General features: G+C 42.6%; 1 protein-coding gene across 1 annotated transcript in view; it reads right to left on the reverse strand.

Annotated features, from left to right (window-relative positions):
• slc52a3-1 (solute carrier family 52 member 3-1) overlaps positions 1-8555 on the reverse strand; it is a 33929-nt gene extending 25374 nt beyond the window's left edge. Inside the window, exons 1-2 of the mRNA XM_072557004.1 lie at positions 8496-8555; positions 1778-2921 (exon numbers count right to left, since the gene is read on the reverse strand). Coding sequence (XP_072413105.1) covers positions 1778-2838 — 1061 coding nt within the window. The 5' untranslated portion in view covers positions 2839-2921; positions 8496-8555. The remainder of the gene's footprint in view (positions 1-1777; positions 2922-8495) is intronic.
• Positions 8556-18084: the final 9529 nt, after the last annotated feature.

Consider the following 18084-nt stretch of genomic DNA (forward strand, 5'->3'; position numbering starts at 1 on the left):
ATTACCACAGAAGGCTGTGAAGGCCAAGTCATTAAGTGTATTTGAGACAGAGGTAGATAGGTTCATAATTGGTTAGATTGGATTAGATTCTCTACAGTATGGAAACAGGCCATTTGGCCCAACACATCCACACTGACCCTCTGAAGAGTAGCCCATCCAGACCCATTCCCCTACCCTATATTTCCCTCTGACTAATGCACCTAAACACTTTGGGCAATTTAGCATGACCAATTCACCTGACCTGCATATTTCTGGACTGTGGGAGGAAACCAGAGCACTTGGAGGAAACCCACACAGTCACAGGGAGAATGTGTGAACTCCACACAGAGAGTGGCTCGAGGCTGGAATCAAACTCGGGTCCCTGGCACTGTAAGGCAGCAGTGCTAACCACTGAGCCTCTGTGCTGCATCATGCTGATTGGTAGGTGGATCAAGGGTTACAGGGAGAATGCAGGAGAATGAGGTTGAGAAATATATCAGCCATGATCAAATAGAGGAGAAGAAATGATGGACTGAATGGCCTAAGTTTGCTCCTATCTTCTTATGTTATAAAGCACCTGTCTCCATCTTACTGAGTTTTGTCCCCTTGGAGCATGGCATGCCACAGGAAGCTTGCTGCAATATATCCAAGCTGCTCAGCTTCATCTGAGACTCACAAGTACCATTGATTGTGGAGTAACGTGGAGGTACCAAGAGCTGGAATAAGATTCATTGAATTCTTGTGTATTAGGTACCTATGTCTCATCCGCATGTTACAGTTGCTAACAGAAGTATTCACAGCATGATGGTGGTTGGTCATTAGCATATGCCACCTCACATCACCATGGTTTTTATATCAAGATCTACACCCACAATGATGCAGCACTCTATAGAGGTTTGTCATGTTTTTATTTTTAAAAATGTACTTTTTCAATGACAGCTTGTCAGGACCTTGGTGACAACTCCAGGTAACAATTTAAGGTACACTTACAATTGCTTCTCAGTCATTGCTGACCCAACTGACCACGTGGAACTCAATCTCCTGTTTTCCTGGTTCACTACTTGATTCCTGATGCAGTGCTTGCTTCTTCTAACTGGGCTTGAATGCAGGTTCACCATCTCAATTAACGATGCTCTGCCTGCCTACACCTGACTGCATACCCACCCAATTACCAAACCCCCTTCTGTGAAAATCAATATGCGTTGCATCCATTTGTCAGGCAAGAAATGGACACAAATCCCATCAATTTAGTACTGGGACAGTCTGAGCTAATCTTTATAGATGTCAGAAGAATCTGAATCTGTGGGGAACATTAACAATGCTGCAAACAAGAACAGTGATAATGGCTTTGGTTTAACATAGCAACCAGCAATGACCAATATAACGGGCTGAATGCTTCCCTTACATGCTACAAAGTTTTCTAGTTCTATAGCTGCCATTGAGTTGCTTTTTGTGATGATACTGTGACTTTAAGTGGTTATTTTGCCCTGTTTTGTTTCTAAAAGAGATGTTGAACAAAAAGGATAGAGCTGTCTGTAAGAAACTGCTCATATCTTTGATTTGTTAAAGCACCAAAATTTACACTTATGTGGAGTTTTTTACTTCCCCAGGAATGCTAGGTATTGGCTCCTACACAAAGTCATTTCCCAGCAAGTTTTTGCCAATTACACCAAGTGGGCATCACATCACAATTCATGGTTTGATCAAGCTCATTCTGTTATATTTAAGAAGACATTAGAATGGACCCACTAGGACAGTCTGACCACATCCAAATTCCACAACGTTTGGCATTGCCTACCTTTTGGGTACAAACAGAGCAATAATGCAGGCACCAGGATTGGCCATGGAACCCAGAGCAGCAGACAAGTGGTAAGCAAGGTTTCCATAGGGTAGGCATGAATACGTCTGCACTGATGGTAGGAAACCGTTTGTCAATGAATTCACCCAGACAACAAGAAGATAAATGAAGAGAAGCTGCTGCTTGGAATACTTAGAGAATGTACTGACCAACACACTTTGTGTTTCGGCCGCAAGCTTAGCTTTGTCCATTGCCTTCCTCGGATCGTGAAGACTGAAGCTCTGTGTATCTGTTGGTTGCTCAGGGATGTATTTATTCAGTTCTAGTTCAGTGGTTGAGACATGCAGCACTTCATTAGACACTTGCACTTCATGAAGCATCTTGTGAGGAACCCGTGTGAGGAAAATGAAGGCCAGCAAGCAGAAAATCATCATAACTGTGAGGAAAGCCAGGAATGTCTCTGTGGAGAAGTTGGCAGACAAGTAATGAGTTTCAATCTGGTGAACAATTGCCCCCTCTGTGAAGTTACCAGTGGTCACGTTGACTGGCTTTGAAGCGTTCACACACTTGATCATCCCAGAACCTTGACCCAGTGCCACAAGGCCAGGAATGAAGCCACTCAGACCCTCTCCAATGAAGTAGGTGGTCATGTACTTGGTTGGGAGTCTCATCATGAAGGGAAGGAAGGTCACGGAGGATGTGCAGTCCACTAGTGACAAGAAGAAGGTGAGTGTCAGAAAGGCTGTACTGTGAGGTGTGCCCACCAGCAACGTAGTTCCCTTCCAGAAGAACACCATCAGCAAGCTGGCCAAGATCCCGATGCTGATAATAACATAGATAGCAACAATCTCCTTCATCTTCCCTGGAGCAAACTTGTGCATGAGAGTGACAAACAGGGGTCCTACGTTAGCTAGTTGAATGATGACAGTGAGATAAGAGGGCAAGTCCCATCCTTCAGGCAAAACATTCACAATAAGCGGAAGCTCCACCCAAAGACCATTGATGGCAACCCATGAGCCTGTGCCGAATACACAAGCCAGTATGTGGATGGCAAGGGACATGGTGCTATGGTACAGGCCCGTCTATGTTACGTTGCTCATTTGTTCATAGGCAGTAGAACACTGGTAGGCATTAGCGTCGAGTCCTGAAATACAAAGCAACAATCAAATAATCTTGTGTTTAATCAAATACCATGCTCCCAAATCAGTGTGTATCCGGTACAATTTGGGTAAAAGCATATCCTATTCCCAGAATGCAGAATTTAGGTTTACAAAAGAAATCAATCGTTCAGTTGATCTGTGTTTGATTATGCGACACTATTTATTATTGGTGTTCGCTTGGGTTGATTGGTTAGGCCTGACTAAAGATTCAAAGGAAAGTCATTGGGCTCACATCTTTAATAATTGAACAATACACTCTCGCCTGATGAAAATAGGACAGTGGTATTTAAATCAATTCCTGAACTGGTTCTCGTCATGATCTGACTGAGTTTGTGGCTCAGTGTTTAGCCCTCTGCCTCACAGCCTCGGGCGACAATCTATGTGGAGTTTGTACATTCTCCCCATGACTGCGTGGGTTTCCTCCAAGTGCTCTGGTTTCCTCCCACAGTCCAAAGGTGTGCAGGTCAGGTGAATTGTCCATAGTGTTAGATGCATTAGTCAGAGGGAAATGGGTCTGGGCGGATTACTCTTTGGAGGGTTGGTGTGGACTTGTTGGGCCAAAGGGCCTGTTTCCACTCTGTAGGGGAATCTAATCTGAACAAACTGCAGGTGGTACTCACAGCCCCTGCAATTGGACAAGGTACAAATTACAAATTGAAGGCCTCATTTAATTCAGGAGGGATCCTGAGAGGTCCCTGTGAACCTCACAAAGAGACTCCACTGCCTCTGGCTTCTCTCCTTCTCTCAGCCACAGTCACAGTCACTGCTGGACTTCCATCCCACTTTAGTCCATTCAACAGGGTCCATTCTATCCACCCAAAATGCAACTCCCATTGGTCAGCCACAAATTGGGTCCAAGCAGGAGTATGAGCCTTCTCAATATGATGATGCCAAGGAGGTAGAGTTCTGCTAAAATATATGCAACATTGCCACTCTTTGTTAATGTGTTTCACCTTCCCTCCTCCACACATTAATCCAGCTTTTTCTTAAAATCCACCCCTTATTCCAATCAGCTCTTTCTTCTCCTCCCACCTTCTGCTTTGTAACCCATCCCTTTCTGACAATGTGCTACACTAAAGGATCCATATTATCCAAGTTGTTCATACATTTTACTGGCTCCAACTTTCACTCATAGAAACATTCTAACTTCAATGCCAAATGAGAGTAGCTTTTCCATTATTACGCTGAGTTGATGAATGATTTACAAGGGCTCTCTCGGAGTGTGTTAAGTGTGTTTGTTTTTATACTGTTTGAGAAAGAGGAGAAATCACAAAGGATTTGCCCCAAGATCCAAACTTAACATTTACAGGAACTATCTGCAAAGTTTCTTTCTCCTATAATGACTCATTTCTAGGAAAAAAAATCCTTTCTGATTACTTTTACTGAAGCAATGAAGTTCTTTACAAGAATAGGTCATTAACCTGTTCCACTATTCCATGAGATTTATACTTGACAGATTGTGCTGTGTCTCCATGGCAACAGAGCCTTGCCAAGGGGCCAGTAGTCACGTCAGTGGAATATTTGATGGAGGGGGCAGGACCATTACAGTTAAATCCAATCCTGTTTTTGTGCATCATCCATACACTTACACTTTCTAACAGGTCATTGTATAGGGGTGGCTCAGTGGTTAGCACTGCTTCGTCACAGTGCCAAGGAGCCAGGTTTGATTCCAGCCTCAGGTGACTGTGTTTGCATGTCTGTGCGGGTTTCCTCCAGGTGCTCTGATTTCTTCCACAGTCCAAAGATGTGCAGGTTAGGTGAATTGGCCATGCTAAATTGCTCATACTGTTCAGGGATATGTAGGTTAGGTGCACTAGTCAGGGGTGGTGTAGGGGAATGGGTCTGAGTGGGATACTCTTTGGAGGGGTTGGTGTGGACCTGTTGGGCCAAATGGCCTGTTTCCACACTGTGTAGGGATTCTATAGCAATTGAAAACAAGGAACCTGGTTGGCATTTTGCCCTTTGTTTTTCTGGGGTTGCGGCGTGGAGTGCAACAAAGTCCTGTAGAGGTACTGCCATCCTGACTGGGCCCTCAACATGAGGAGCTGAATGAAGACAGGCTTCTGCTTTTAGATATAACAGGGACCAGGACTTCAATGGAGCCGCCGGGGTTGGGGGTGGGGGGTGCGGTGGGGGGTGGGGGGAGTTAAACATGGGTGGGAAGATGGTGGCAGTGATTCCTCCCAGCAGAAGAGAAGATGATGGGGTGTGGGGGAAGAGTTGGTGAGGAGCTCACCACCCCCCTCAGCCCATTAAGTCCCGTAACTGACCAATTAGAACCGTAAAATCTCAGCCCAGTGGTGAGACCTTCATTGAACATAGGAAGAGGAGGAGGCCATTCAGCCCCAGAAGCCTGTTCCATTCCACCATTTCATTCCTTCATAACTGACCTGCATCTCTGCTCCTTCTATTCACTTTGATTCCACATCAGAGTTTTGAACATTTTAGTTGACCCCATATGCAGCTTTTTGAGGGACAGCATTCCAGAATTCCACATCCCTTTGTGTGAAGTGAGGGAGGAATGGCCTAACTCTAATTTTAATGTTATCACAACATCATAGAATTGCAGGAAGAGGCCATTCAGCCCATCATGCCTGCCCTGGCTCTCTGAATGAGCATTATGAGCATTCGATTGTCTTCTCCCCCTAACCCAGCAGAATGTCTCCATTCAAATAAACATCCAATGTCTTGACTGAACGTGGCTCCACCACATTTCCAGCCAACATATTCCAGACCCTAACTACTTACTGAGTGACAAAGGTTTCTTTTTAAACATCGTATTCACTTCTTTTGTAAGTTACTTTAAATATATGCCTTTTCATTCTTGATCTTTTTACACATGGGAGCAGCTTCTCCTTACCTAATCTGTCCTGTCCCTTCATGATTTCTACCAAATCTCTTTCTCCTTTATAAGGGAAACAGCTCAATATTCTCCAATGTATCTTCACAATTGAAGTATATCATCCCAGAACCATTCTCATAGAGTGGCATGGTGGCTCAGTGGTTAGCACTGCTGCCTCACAGCACCAGGGATCTGGGTTCAATTCTCAGCCTTGGGCAGAACTCTGTTTGCACATTCTCCCTGTGGGTTTCCTCCCACAGTCCAAAGTTGTGCAGGTGAGGTGAATTGGCTGTGCTAAATTGTCCGCAGTGTTCGGTGATGAATAGGTTAGGTGCATCAGTCTGGGGAAATGTAGGGTAATGAGTTTGGGTGGGATACTCTTTGGAGAGGTGGTGTGAGCTTGTTGGGCTGAAGGGCCTGTTTCCACATTTGGAATTCTAATTCAAAAACGCTTTCTCTAATGCAGTTGCATCTTTTCTAATGTATTGTTGAAAATATGCCAGACACTATTAGACTAACTAATGTCTTATACAAGTTCAGTATAACCTCCTTTCTCCTGTAATCCATGTCTTTATGAATTAAGCTGAGGATACTGAATACTTTATTGACTGCTCTCTCTACCTATCCTATCACCTTTAATAACATATGCGCTGTGCATCCAGGTCTCCTAGCTCTTGCACTCCTGTTAGAGTGTCAGTATCCTTGACGTTATCGGCTCAAAATTTCTACCAAAATGTATCACCTCATACTTCTCCACATTGAATTTAATCTGCTGCCTGTCTTGCCTGCTCCACCAGCTTGTCACTGTCCTTTTTATAGTCCTCACTGTTTGCAATATTTCCAAGTTTTATACCATTTGAAACTGTCTCCTGCACACCAAATCAAGATCATTACTATACATCAGGAAATGCACCTCTTAACTGCCCTCTGGGCAAGTAACGATGGGTAAAAAATGTGGGCCTAGCCAGAAATACCCACATTTCATGAGCTAATAAAATAAAACTCCCTCATCAGAGCAAATATCTTTCTCTCTCTGTACCTAACTCCATCCACTGAATAATTTCAAACCACCTCATTGGTTAAACTAGCTGCTGTGGAACCAACCACTCTGTACCCATTTTCCTCTAGTTTTCATGTGCATATTTATCCCATTTCCTTGCCGTGTTTCCCAATTTACTCTCAAATATTTAGATTTTTTTTCCCTAATTCACTGAAGGGAGGTGAGGGTTGCTGCCTGGCCAGCATTTATTGCCCTTCCCTAGCTGCCCTGCAGATGAGCTAGGCTTTTTCAGAGGGCAGTTGAGAGACTGGAGAGTTGGGTCTGGAGTCACATGTAGACCAGACCAGGTAAGGATGGCAGATTTCCTTCCCTAATGAACAGGTGGACTTTTCCAACAATTGACAATGGGTTCGCAATCATCATTCGATTTTTAATTCTAGATTTTTTAAAAGTCAAATTCAAATTCTGCCATCTTTCATGGCAAGATTCAAACCCTGGTCTCCTGAACATTAGCTGAGTTTCTGGATTAATAGTCTAGCAATAATACTATTAGGCTGTCACCTTCCCCCTAAATATCTCTTTACTGAGGTACAGTGCCCTGAACTGATCCATTTTCAGAAAAAGGTTAGTCTTTAAATAAAGAGACAGTGAATGACATTGTTCTGATAGGACAATCCTGTAATTGCACCTCCCTTTTTCAAGGAGTTAAATACCCTTCGAGCACCTTTTCACTCATGACCTGATTTCCTAAGTGCAAACATAGGTTGTGATTTTAAACCCTCCATTATTGCTAACTTTACTTTCAGGTTCTTAGATCTCTGGAATGTGCTTCTAGAACATTTCTATCTCCCTAACCCTCTGTCCACTTCAAACACATTCCTTAAAGCCATCTTTTTGGCCAGGTTAAAAACTGAAAGAACTGCAGATGCTGTAAATCAGAAACAAAAATAGAAGTTGCCAGAAAAGCCCGGCAGGTCTGGCAGCATCTGTGAAGAGAAATCAGAGTTAACAGTGACCCGTCTGGTGACCCTTCCTCAGAAATGTTAATAGAATCCATGCGGTGTGAAAACAGGCCTTGCAGACATGCGAGGCTTCAACCCAACAAGTCCACACTGACCCTCCGAAGAGTAATTCACCCAGACCTAGTTGTCTACTTTTACCCCTGACTAATGCGCCTAACCTACTCATCCCTGAACACTGCGGGCAAATTAGCAAGGCCAGTTCACCTAACCTGCTCATCTTTGGATCAGGGGTGGAAACCCACACAGACACGAGGAGAATGTGCAAACTCCACATAGACAGTCACCCATGGCAGGGGTCAAACCCAGGTCCCTGGCACTGTGAGGCAGCAGTGCTAATCACTGAGCCACCATGTTCCCCAAACTCTTGATTTCTCTTTACAGATGCTGTCAGACCTTCTGAGCTTTTCCAGCAACTTGTTTTCATTTTTGGTCATTTGCTGTAACACCTCCTTATGTGGTTCTATGAGCAATTTGTTTTACAGCACTCTTGCAAGATTCTTTGGGATGTTTAACCACATTAAAGGTGCCATAGAAATGAAAGTTCTTTTGCCACTGAAAGGCTTTGCTACTCGTCATGCAGTTGCAACGGTTTAACCAATGTGAAGCAGTATCCCGAAAATATAAAAGTAGAGAGAGAACCCAAACATTCAGAGCTCTTTTCCTAAGAAAGAAAAATTCTGAGAGAGCTTCTTACCTGCAGAAAGAATAGGGCAAGTTCCTGTAATCTTAGTTTGAAGGATAACGCCAATGGGACTGTACACTGTTTAGAAATCAGCTCGCAAGGGCACAGTTCCAAAATACAGCTCCCACAATTGCTTTGGCCAATAGCACTACCCTCCAACATTACTTTGTACCTTGGCTACATTCCAACAGATATCTGTATCTGGTATGATTAAGGTGTGTTTTATGAGTTGGACACAATAGAATGAATCATTTTAATCTCCGTGTCTCATTTGCCTAGGTTAAAAAACTTCCATAAAGTTAACATTTTTTTCTTTTTTTTGTGAAAGCAGTTGTGACAAAATGTAGACCAGCCTAATCCACAGACAAATCAATCCACATAAACTACTGCTTTGGAGATGCTGGTATTGGACTGGGGTGTACAAAGTTAAAAATCACACAACACCAGGTTATAGTCCAATAGGTTTAATTGGAAGCACTAGCTTTTGAACCACCGAATGAAGGAACAGCGCTCCGAAAGCTAGTGCTTCCAATTAAACCTGTTGGACTATAACCTGGTGTTGTGTGATTTTTAACTTTGCATAAACTAAAATGCTTCTTAGTTCAAAATTCCTGTTCGAAAGGAATGGGGGAGGGGATCATCTAATAACTTGAATGAGATAGTGCAAAAAATAGCTGTAATTTAAGTTCAACGCATTTGCATTATGAGATCATTGGAAATAAGTAGCTTTAAGTGAGAGTTTGAATGGATTCTGCAGATTTTTCTTCAGTTTCAATTGAAAGCAGCACTGCCCTCCTGTGATCATAGACAGTCACTACAATATAATTCACAAGGTCAGGTCAATCAGGAGTTTATTCGCAAATGAAAGATGTACTTTTATGATATTTCACGACCTTACAATGCCTCACAACCGAATGAGTTGCAGGCATTGTTGTAATGCAACAAATACGGCTGCCAACTTGCACATTGCGCGTTCCCAGAAGCAGCAATATTATATGTTTTTTCTTTGTGATGATTAACAGTCAATTTTGGCCAAGGCATGGAGATTAACTTGTCTGCTTTCATTCAAAACAGCACCATGGCAGATTTTATGCCCCCCCCCCCCCCCCCCACCTCAGAGGGCCTCAAGTAAATGGCTCACCTGAAAGGTGCATCATTAACAATAAAGCAGTCACACAGACCCCCAATGGATGGATGGCCCAGATTTTGAGATAAAAATTTGAGGCAGGAGATGAACCCACACACTTTGACCTGAAAACTTACGGTGCTGCAAACTGAACTACGGCTGTGCTATTTGTAACATATTACCAATGTATTGCATATCATTACATTTTGTTCATTAAAGGTTGCCTACGGGAGACTGGTTAGCAAAGGTTAGATCTCACGGAATAAAGGTAGAACTAGCCATTTGGATACAGAACTGGCTCAAAGGTAGAAGACAGAGGGTGGTGGTGGAGGGCTGTTTTTCAGACTGGAGGCCTGTGACCAGTGGAGTGCCACAAGGATCAGTGCTGGGTCCTCGACTGTTTGTCATTTACATAAATGATTTGGATGCGAGCATAAAAGGTACACTTAGTAAGTTTGCAGATGACACCAAATTTGGAGGTGTAGTAGACAGCGAAGAAGGTTACCTTAGATTACAACAGGATCTTGACCAGATGGGCCAATAGGCCAAGAGGTGGCAGATGGAGTTTAATTCAGATAAATGCGAGGTGCTGCATTTTGGGAAAGCAAATCTTAGCAGGACTTATACACTTAATGGTAAGGTCCTCGGGAGTGTTGCTGAACAAAGAGACCTTGGAGTGCAGGTTCATAGCTCCTTGAAAGTGGAGTCGCAGATAGATAGGATAGTGAAGAAGGCATTTGGTATGTTTTCCTTTATTGTTCAGAGTATTGAGTACAGGAGTTGGGAGGTCATGTTGTGGTTGTACAGGACATTGGTTAGGCCACTGTTGGAATATTGCGTACAATTCTGGTCTCCTTCCTATCAGAAAGATGTTGTGAAACTTGAGAGGGTTCACAAAAGATTTACAAGGATGTTGCCAGGGTTGGAGGACTTGAGCTATAGGGAGAAGCTGAACAGGCTGGGGCTGTTTTCCCTGGAGCGTCAGAGGCTGAGGAGTAACCTTATTGAGGTTTATAAAATCATGAGGTGCATGATTAGGATAAATAGACAAAGTCTTTTCCCTGCGGTGGGGGAGGCCAGAACTAGAGGGCATAGGTTTAGGGTGAGAGGGGAAGATATAAAAGGAACCTAAGGGGCAATGTTTTCACGCCCAGGGTGGTACGTGTATGAAATGAGCTGTCAGAGGATGTGGTGGACGCTGATACCATTGCAACATTTAAAAGTCATCTGGATGGTAAATGAATAGGAAGGGTTTGGAGGGACATAGGCCTGGTGCTGGCAGGTGGGACTAGATCAGGTTGGGATATCTGGTTGGCATGGACGGTTTGGAAGTCTGTTTCCATGCTGTACATCTCTATGACTCTATAATTTTTACGCAAGTTCAGATAAATTTCATTATTTGAATGAATTAATGAATGAGCTGAATTAGCTTTATTGTACACAAGTACTCAAATGATAACAGTGAAAGGTTTACAGTTGCTGCATTGTAATGCCACCTTAGTTACAAAGGTACAGATACTTCAGATCAAATTCTTAGGAAACAAAAAAATGTTAGAAAAATAGAGAAATAAGTAGTCCTGCATTACAGGTCATCGGAATATATAATAAAAATAAAGAAGTAAAAAGTTCAGAATATCACTCCGACCCAGTGCATGCCAGCACTTATCCTCAAAGGAGACGTCCAGGTCCTCACCCTCACCTATACCAGACCCACCAACATAGGAGTCACCCCACTTTAGGCACCATCTTTTCACCGCTGGGCCCCTTGCACTGATGCCGCTGAACCCCTATTCACCCCACAACTAAGAGTCCCTGGTTCTTCTGCCCAGCCACCACTGAGTCACGAGTCATGCTTAACCTGCAGATGTCGCCTTACCAGTGCCGCCATCTTGAAGAGTTCACTGCTGCCGGCGCAGCTATCCCCGATTGTCGGAGTTGCTTTGCGGCTGCTGCCACCAGCCCCAATGCTGGGAGAACACACTCACTGCTAAAGGCCCAGTGTAGAGGGAGAACGACCTTGCTGGCGCTGGTCTCTGATCACCCGGAGAAGCCGTGTCCCTTGTGGCCCACTCTCGCTTCTGCATTGGTGCTGATGACCAACCCACTACAAAAAAGAAGGAAAAAAGACAACAAGGAAGGAAAATAAAGCAAAAGAAAAGAGCAGAAGCAAGAGGCAAACAAACGAGGAAAACAAATAGGAGCAAATACAGCCTGGGCAACAGCCTGCATACAGCCTTGTACTCTGCCACCATCTTGCACTGGATGCTCAGCCTCATCATTAACTCACCCTCACTTTAATTATGCTCAAACTGGGTGGGGGAACAGGGTCAGTTAGCTCAATTGGCTGGACAGCTGGTTTGTAATGTGCAGTGATGCCAACAGTATGGGATCATATCCTATACCTATTGAGGTTACCATAAATGTCCCACTTCCTCAACCTTGCCCCTGCCTGAGGCATGACGAAACCACCACCAGTTATTTCTCTCTAGTGAGAGAGCATCCAATGGTCTGCTAAGACTCAATTTACCTTCATGTGCAAACTCTGGTGCTATCAAAATGATCTTTCAAGCAATTAGAGATGCAATGTTGCCTGATAAAGCACTTCTCCCAAGATCAGATATGAATCAAGGGAGTATGGAAGAAGTCAAACCAAACCAAGATGGTTCTTTGTAATGACATAGGAAAAAGGAACAAAAGTAAGTTATTCAAGTCTACCCTGCCATTCAACTAGATTATGACTGATCTTCTATCTCAATGTCATTTTCCAGCACTATCCCCACATCCCTTGCTTTAAATATCTAGAAATCCATTAATCTCCATGTACAACATGCTCTCTTGTTAAATTTTAAATTGAATTTACTGGATTAAAATGCTTGCTACAGCTCAGGTGATGTGCAAGTTTGCTCTGGAGCCATGTAGCTATGAAAAGAGATTGGATATGCTCATGCTGTTTTCTTTGGAGCAGAGAGTTCTAAGAGGGAGTGGATAGGTTCCCCGTATTCACAGTTACAATCGAGAATAATCTGTCTGAGTATTGATGGTAGAGGACACATTTTGTGGAAGCATTTCATTTTGCATTCATCAGGACAATTTGCAAGAATAACAATGCAAAGGGGGGAGAAATGGCAATGCCTGTTCCAAACAGAGTCTACTTACCAACCAATCAGCACTCTTCTTATACAGCTTTAATTGCTTTCCCCCAATGTTGGTCATTCTTGCAAAGTGTTCTGTTGAGTGCAAGAATGAAAAGCCACACAAAATTTGTCTCTTTCCAGCAAATTGTTGTGTGGTGGCAGTGTTACAGGACTAGTGATCCAAAGAATATTCACTGCCACAAGGTAGTCTCATAACTTGAACCCAACCTCCATGAAACATAAAAATTGGTATCACCAAAAGTAAACATGAAACTGTCAGATTTTCACAAAGTTCAAACTATTCACTCCTTTCCTTGACTGTCACTCTTAATCAGTCTGGAACGAGGGGTGACTCCAATCCAATATTTACTTTTAACTGAAGTTCCAGAGCAATAGTTGTGTCAAAGCTGTCAGTACAGCAACTCAAGTTGCTTCTCATGGGAGTTGGTGATTGGCAATACAATGTTCGTCTGGCCAGCAATGGACACTCCCCAGAAATGTAAAAAGAAAGTTAAAGGGAATCAGAGATGAATTAGAGAGTGCGCAATGTGGAAGAAAGGAGTGAAGAGAGGATATGAAATGAGAATGAGGGGTGTTACCTTTACACCACACAGAATACGTTGTCAATCATTCCCTTGGCCAGCTGCTACCTGTAACTCACTGTGGAAATTAACATGACAATGATGAATAAGGACATTTTTGTCTTTATTTCATACAGTTTTTAAAAATGGCTTAGGCATCAATATTCAAATGGAGGAATTCAAATAATAACCTTAACTTAGTGTCAAAATTGCTGATCTGGCAATTAGCTCATTAAATTGTACTAGTTTAAGTGATTATCCCCCAATACCTTCTGAAGTGGAGGGAGGTTTTTTATTTAATTCATTTGGCCCGTCAACAGTGATGGAATGACAATATAGCTCTAATTCAGGATGGAACAAAGGACAACTAAGAACAAAGAAAACTCCAGTACAGTAACAGGCCTTCGGCCCATCAAGCCTATTCTGATTCCAAATCTTTCTTGAAAGCCACTACTCATTGCCCATATGCTGTTTCTAGCTTTATGTTCACCTTCCATTCATGCATCTATGAAGATATACTTTAACCGTTGTCAACATGCCTGCTTCTACCACCTCCACTGGCAAAATGTTCCAGGCACCTACCACCCTGAAACCGTTTTTCCTATACTCCGCCCTAAGCATTCCCCTTTTCACCTTGAACCTGTGCCCTCTTGCAGATGACCTTTCCACCTTGTGAAAAAAGCAACTGACTTTCCAACTTATCTATGAAGACCTCTATCAGGTCACCCATCAGCTTCCAGCCTTCCAGTGAAAACAATCTGAGTTTATCCAACCTCTCCTCATATCTAAAACCTCCAGATCAGGCAACATCCTGGTAAACCTTCTCTGCACCCTCTCCAAAGCAACCACATCCTTCTAGTAGTGTGGTGACCAGAACTGCATGCAATATTCCAAATTTGGCCAAACTAATGTTTTAACAGCTGTAACTGCCAACTTTGATATTTGTTACCCAAGCCAATGTAGGCAAGCATGCTGTACGCCTTCTTGACCACATTATCTACCCGTGTTGGCATTTTCAGGGATCTGTGGACCTAAATACCCAGCTCCCTCTAAGGGGTTCTGACATTTATTATATAGTTCACCCCTGAATTCAATATTCCAAAATGCATCTTAGTGCATTCACCTGGAGTAAATTCCATTTCTAAACTAATCTCCATGCTCCGAGATCTAGGTCTTGGCTCCACACTGTGCAAATCAGCTTCCTGTCTCACAATTAGTGAAGATAGACAACAGCTTCTCCACAATAATCCTCAACAACAGCGCCCCACAAGGATGTGCACTCAGCCCTCAACTGTACTCCCTGTCCACTCATGACTGTGTGGCCAAATGTTGTCCAAACATCATCTACAAGTTTGCTGATGACACCACCCTGTAGGCCGGATATTGAACAATGATGAGTCAGAATACAGGAAGGAGATAGAATGCTTGGTGTCATGGTGCAAAGATAACAATTTCTTCCTTAATGTCCTTAAAGAGCTGATCATCAACTTCAGGAGGAAAGGAGGGGGACATGCCTCTATCTACATCAACGGAGCTGAGGTGGACAGAGTTGAGAATTTCAAATTCCTAGGAGTGGCAATATCCAACAACCTGTCCTGACTCTCCCACGTAGATGTGATGATCAAGAAGGCACAACAATGCCTCTTCTTCCTCAGAAAGCTAAGGAAATTCAGCATGTCCATAAGGACTCTCACCAACTTCTACAGATGTGCCATAGAAAGCATTCTATTTGGGTGCATTACGGCCTGCTAAGGCAACTGATCTGTCCAGGGCCGTGAGAAACTACAGAGTTATGAACACAGCCCAGACCATTACACAAACCAACCTCCCATCCATGGACTCCATCTACACTTCCCGTTGCTGCAGAAAGGCAGCCAACATCATCAAAGATCCCTTCCACCCTGGTATTACTTTCTTCCAACCTCTTCTGTAAGATAGAAGACACAAAAACATAAACACATGTGCCAACAGGTTCAAGAACAGCTTCTTCCCTGCTGCTACCAGACTGCTGAATGCACCTCTCTAATTTCAAATCTAATCTTGCTTTTGTGCACCTTCTCTGTAGCTGTAACCTTATATGCCTCACTGTTTGAATACCCTATGGTCTGTATGTCCTTGTATGTTATGAGCTGCCTGTACTGTTTGCAAAACAAAACTTTTCACTGTGGTACATGTGGTAACAATAAATTAAATCAAATCAACTCTGTCATTTCACTGCCCAAACCTATAATTATCAATATACCGTTGTATCCTTTGACAGTCCACCACACTATCTGAAACTCCACCAATGTTGGTGTCATCCACAAACTTACTAATCACACCACCAATATTTTCCTCCATATTATTTATATATACACACAAACAACAAAGGTCCCTGTGGAATACCACTAGTTAGTGATCTCCAATCTGAAAAACATCTTTCAAATGCTATGCGGTGAGAGGAACTTGCAGGAGTGGTGTACCTGAGCAGTAGCTGTCTTTTCTCATCTAGGTGGGTTTGGAAGCTGCTGCTGACAGAGGCTTAGTGAGTTTCTGAAATGTATTTTGTGGTACATATCATATGAGCATTCAATGCCAAACACTGCCAGTTTATGGTTGGATAGACAGCTTCCTGCCACCAGCTTCATTTTCAGGGTGGGTCTACTTGGTTTAAAGTGGCAGTGAAAAACTACTAGGTAGTCAAATGAGAAGAGGCTATTGCCCTGAATAAGATGTGGTTTATTGCATGATGCAATCAGATACAAGTTATATTCGTAAAGATAGCCATAGTAACAATGTCAATTTGGAGATGTAGGAAAGTAATTTTGAGATCTCAAAGTGGTCTGTCTTTGCCCCACCCAAGTTCTTATAGCATGATCAGATTAGGAAGACCTTATTTTACACATTAACATTTCAGAGGGCCCTATGTGGTGCAGTAGTAGTGTCCCTACCACTGACTTCACAGATCATAGGTTTTTGGATTGAGATCTGCTGACCTGGATTCTATTCTTGACCACAGGTGATCTGTAAATTATTGTCCACATCATCCTCATTGGGGTCATCCAAGTAATTATTGGTGGATGGTTGATTGGTAAGGAGACAAGGTTCCTGTGGTTCCTTTGTTCAATTCCCTCAGCTATGAACAACATAAAATTGCTGATGATCTATCACTTCTTGAACTATCATACCTTTCTTCTTAAGGTCGCAAATCCATACCTGTCCAAATGTTTTAACCACTGTTCATAATATATCTACTCTCTTTCATTTTATGTATCAATTGACATTTTTTTATTTCTTGCCAATTTAGTTTCATAAGCAATTTCTTTCTCATAAGCTTTTTAGTCATCTGCTCCTGGTTCCCCCAAAATTCAGAGTCTTCTTGCCTATAACTAGTTTTCACCACATCGTATGGCTTAGTGTTTGATTGGAAAGTCCCCTTGACTGTGTTTGTTAACTGTGAGTTTTTGATTGGATACTCTTCTTGATTGTGTTTGTTAGCAGTGAATGGCTCGATCTTCCTATTGAATTCTTCTTTTTGACTGGAATAAGGTTTTGCTGAATGTCATGAAGTATCTTCTCCATTGTCTGCCACTGCTTATCTACTGACTTCCCAGGCTACTCTGGACAACTCTTTCTCCATACTTCTGTAATTGCCCTTACGTTTGAGGACACTGGTTTGAGACCTAAGCTGCTCCCCCTCAAGTTGAATTTGAAAATCTACCCTAATATGATGCTAACTGCTAAAGGATCCTTAAATATGAGATCTCTCAGTAAGAAAGTGGTATTACACAGTACTGGATCAAAAGAGGAGACAATGGCCAAGTAGTATTATTGATAATCTAGAGACTGAGGTAATGTCCGACCATGTATAGCATCGAGGAGCTCTTGTAAAACAGGAATCAAATGGGGGACAAACTCTGAAACAGTTGCTGAAAAGTTTTTCAAATATTTATTCATGGGATATGGATGTCACTGGGTAGACCATCACTTATTGCCTATCCCAAACTCCAACAAAATAATAATGAGATAGGCAGAAAATGCCTCAATAATTTTGAGAGAGGGGTATGGATGTGCATTGCCACAATAAAAGTCAATGAAAATGGTCAAGTGACATTCCTTTGAACTTTCCCTCTTTCTGTCTTAACTGTCGAAAACAGAAGGCCAAGCAATAAGCACAGGTGAAGATCATTTAGTTTACTGTATCACATCCATTTATAATGAACCATAAGATTCATCATTACATTATTCAACAATTTTTAAATGATAATTTGCTGTTCCTCCCTACAATGCCTTACCCTGGAACTTGAGTCAGTCTCAACTTAAAGGCTAAGGAATTGCAGGTTACAGAAGATGAAGACATGCATACATTTTCCACAGTCCCAATTTTGATAAGCTGCCCTGAAACATTATCACATCACTCGCTGCACAATATTTCTTCCCTAAAGGCTGTGGATGCAATTACAAAGATTAATAAAAGCTGGATGTAGGTTTGCTCACTGAGCTGGAAGGTTCATTTCCAGACATTTTGTCACCCTACTAGATAACATCTTCAGTGGGCCTCCGGGCGAAGCACTGTTAATAATTCCTGCTTTACATTTATATGTTTTGGTTTCTTTGGTTTGGTGATGTCATTTCCTGTGGTGGTGTAACTTCCTGTTCTTTTACTCAGGGTGTGGTAGGTTACTTAGACCCCTTGACATCATGATGGCCCACAAACCCATCAACACACTAAAACAGCAGCTAATGAACTTGAAAGACTCTATACAGACCACAAACAAAAC

Source organism: Chiloscyllium punctatum, chromosome 37 (assembly GCF_047496795.1).
Source record: "Chiloscyllium punctatum isolate Juve2018m chromosome 37, sChiPun1.3, whole genome shotgun sequence".
NCBI classification, from domain to species: Eukaryota; Metazoa; Chordata; class Chondrichthyes; order Orectolobiformes; family Hemiscylliidae; genus Chiloscyllium; species Chiloscyllium punctatum.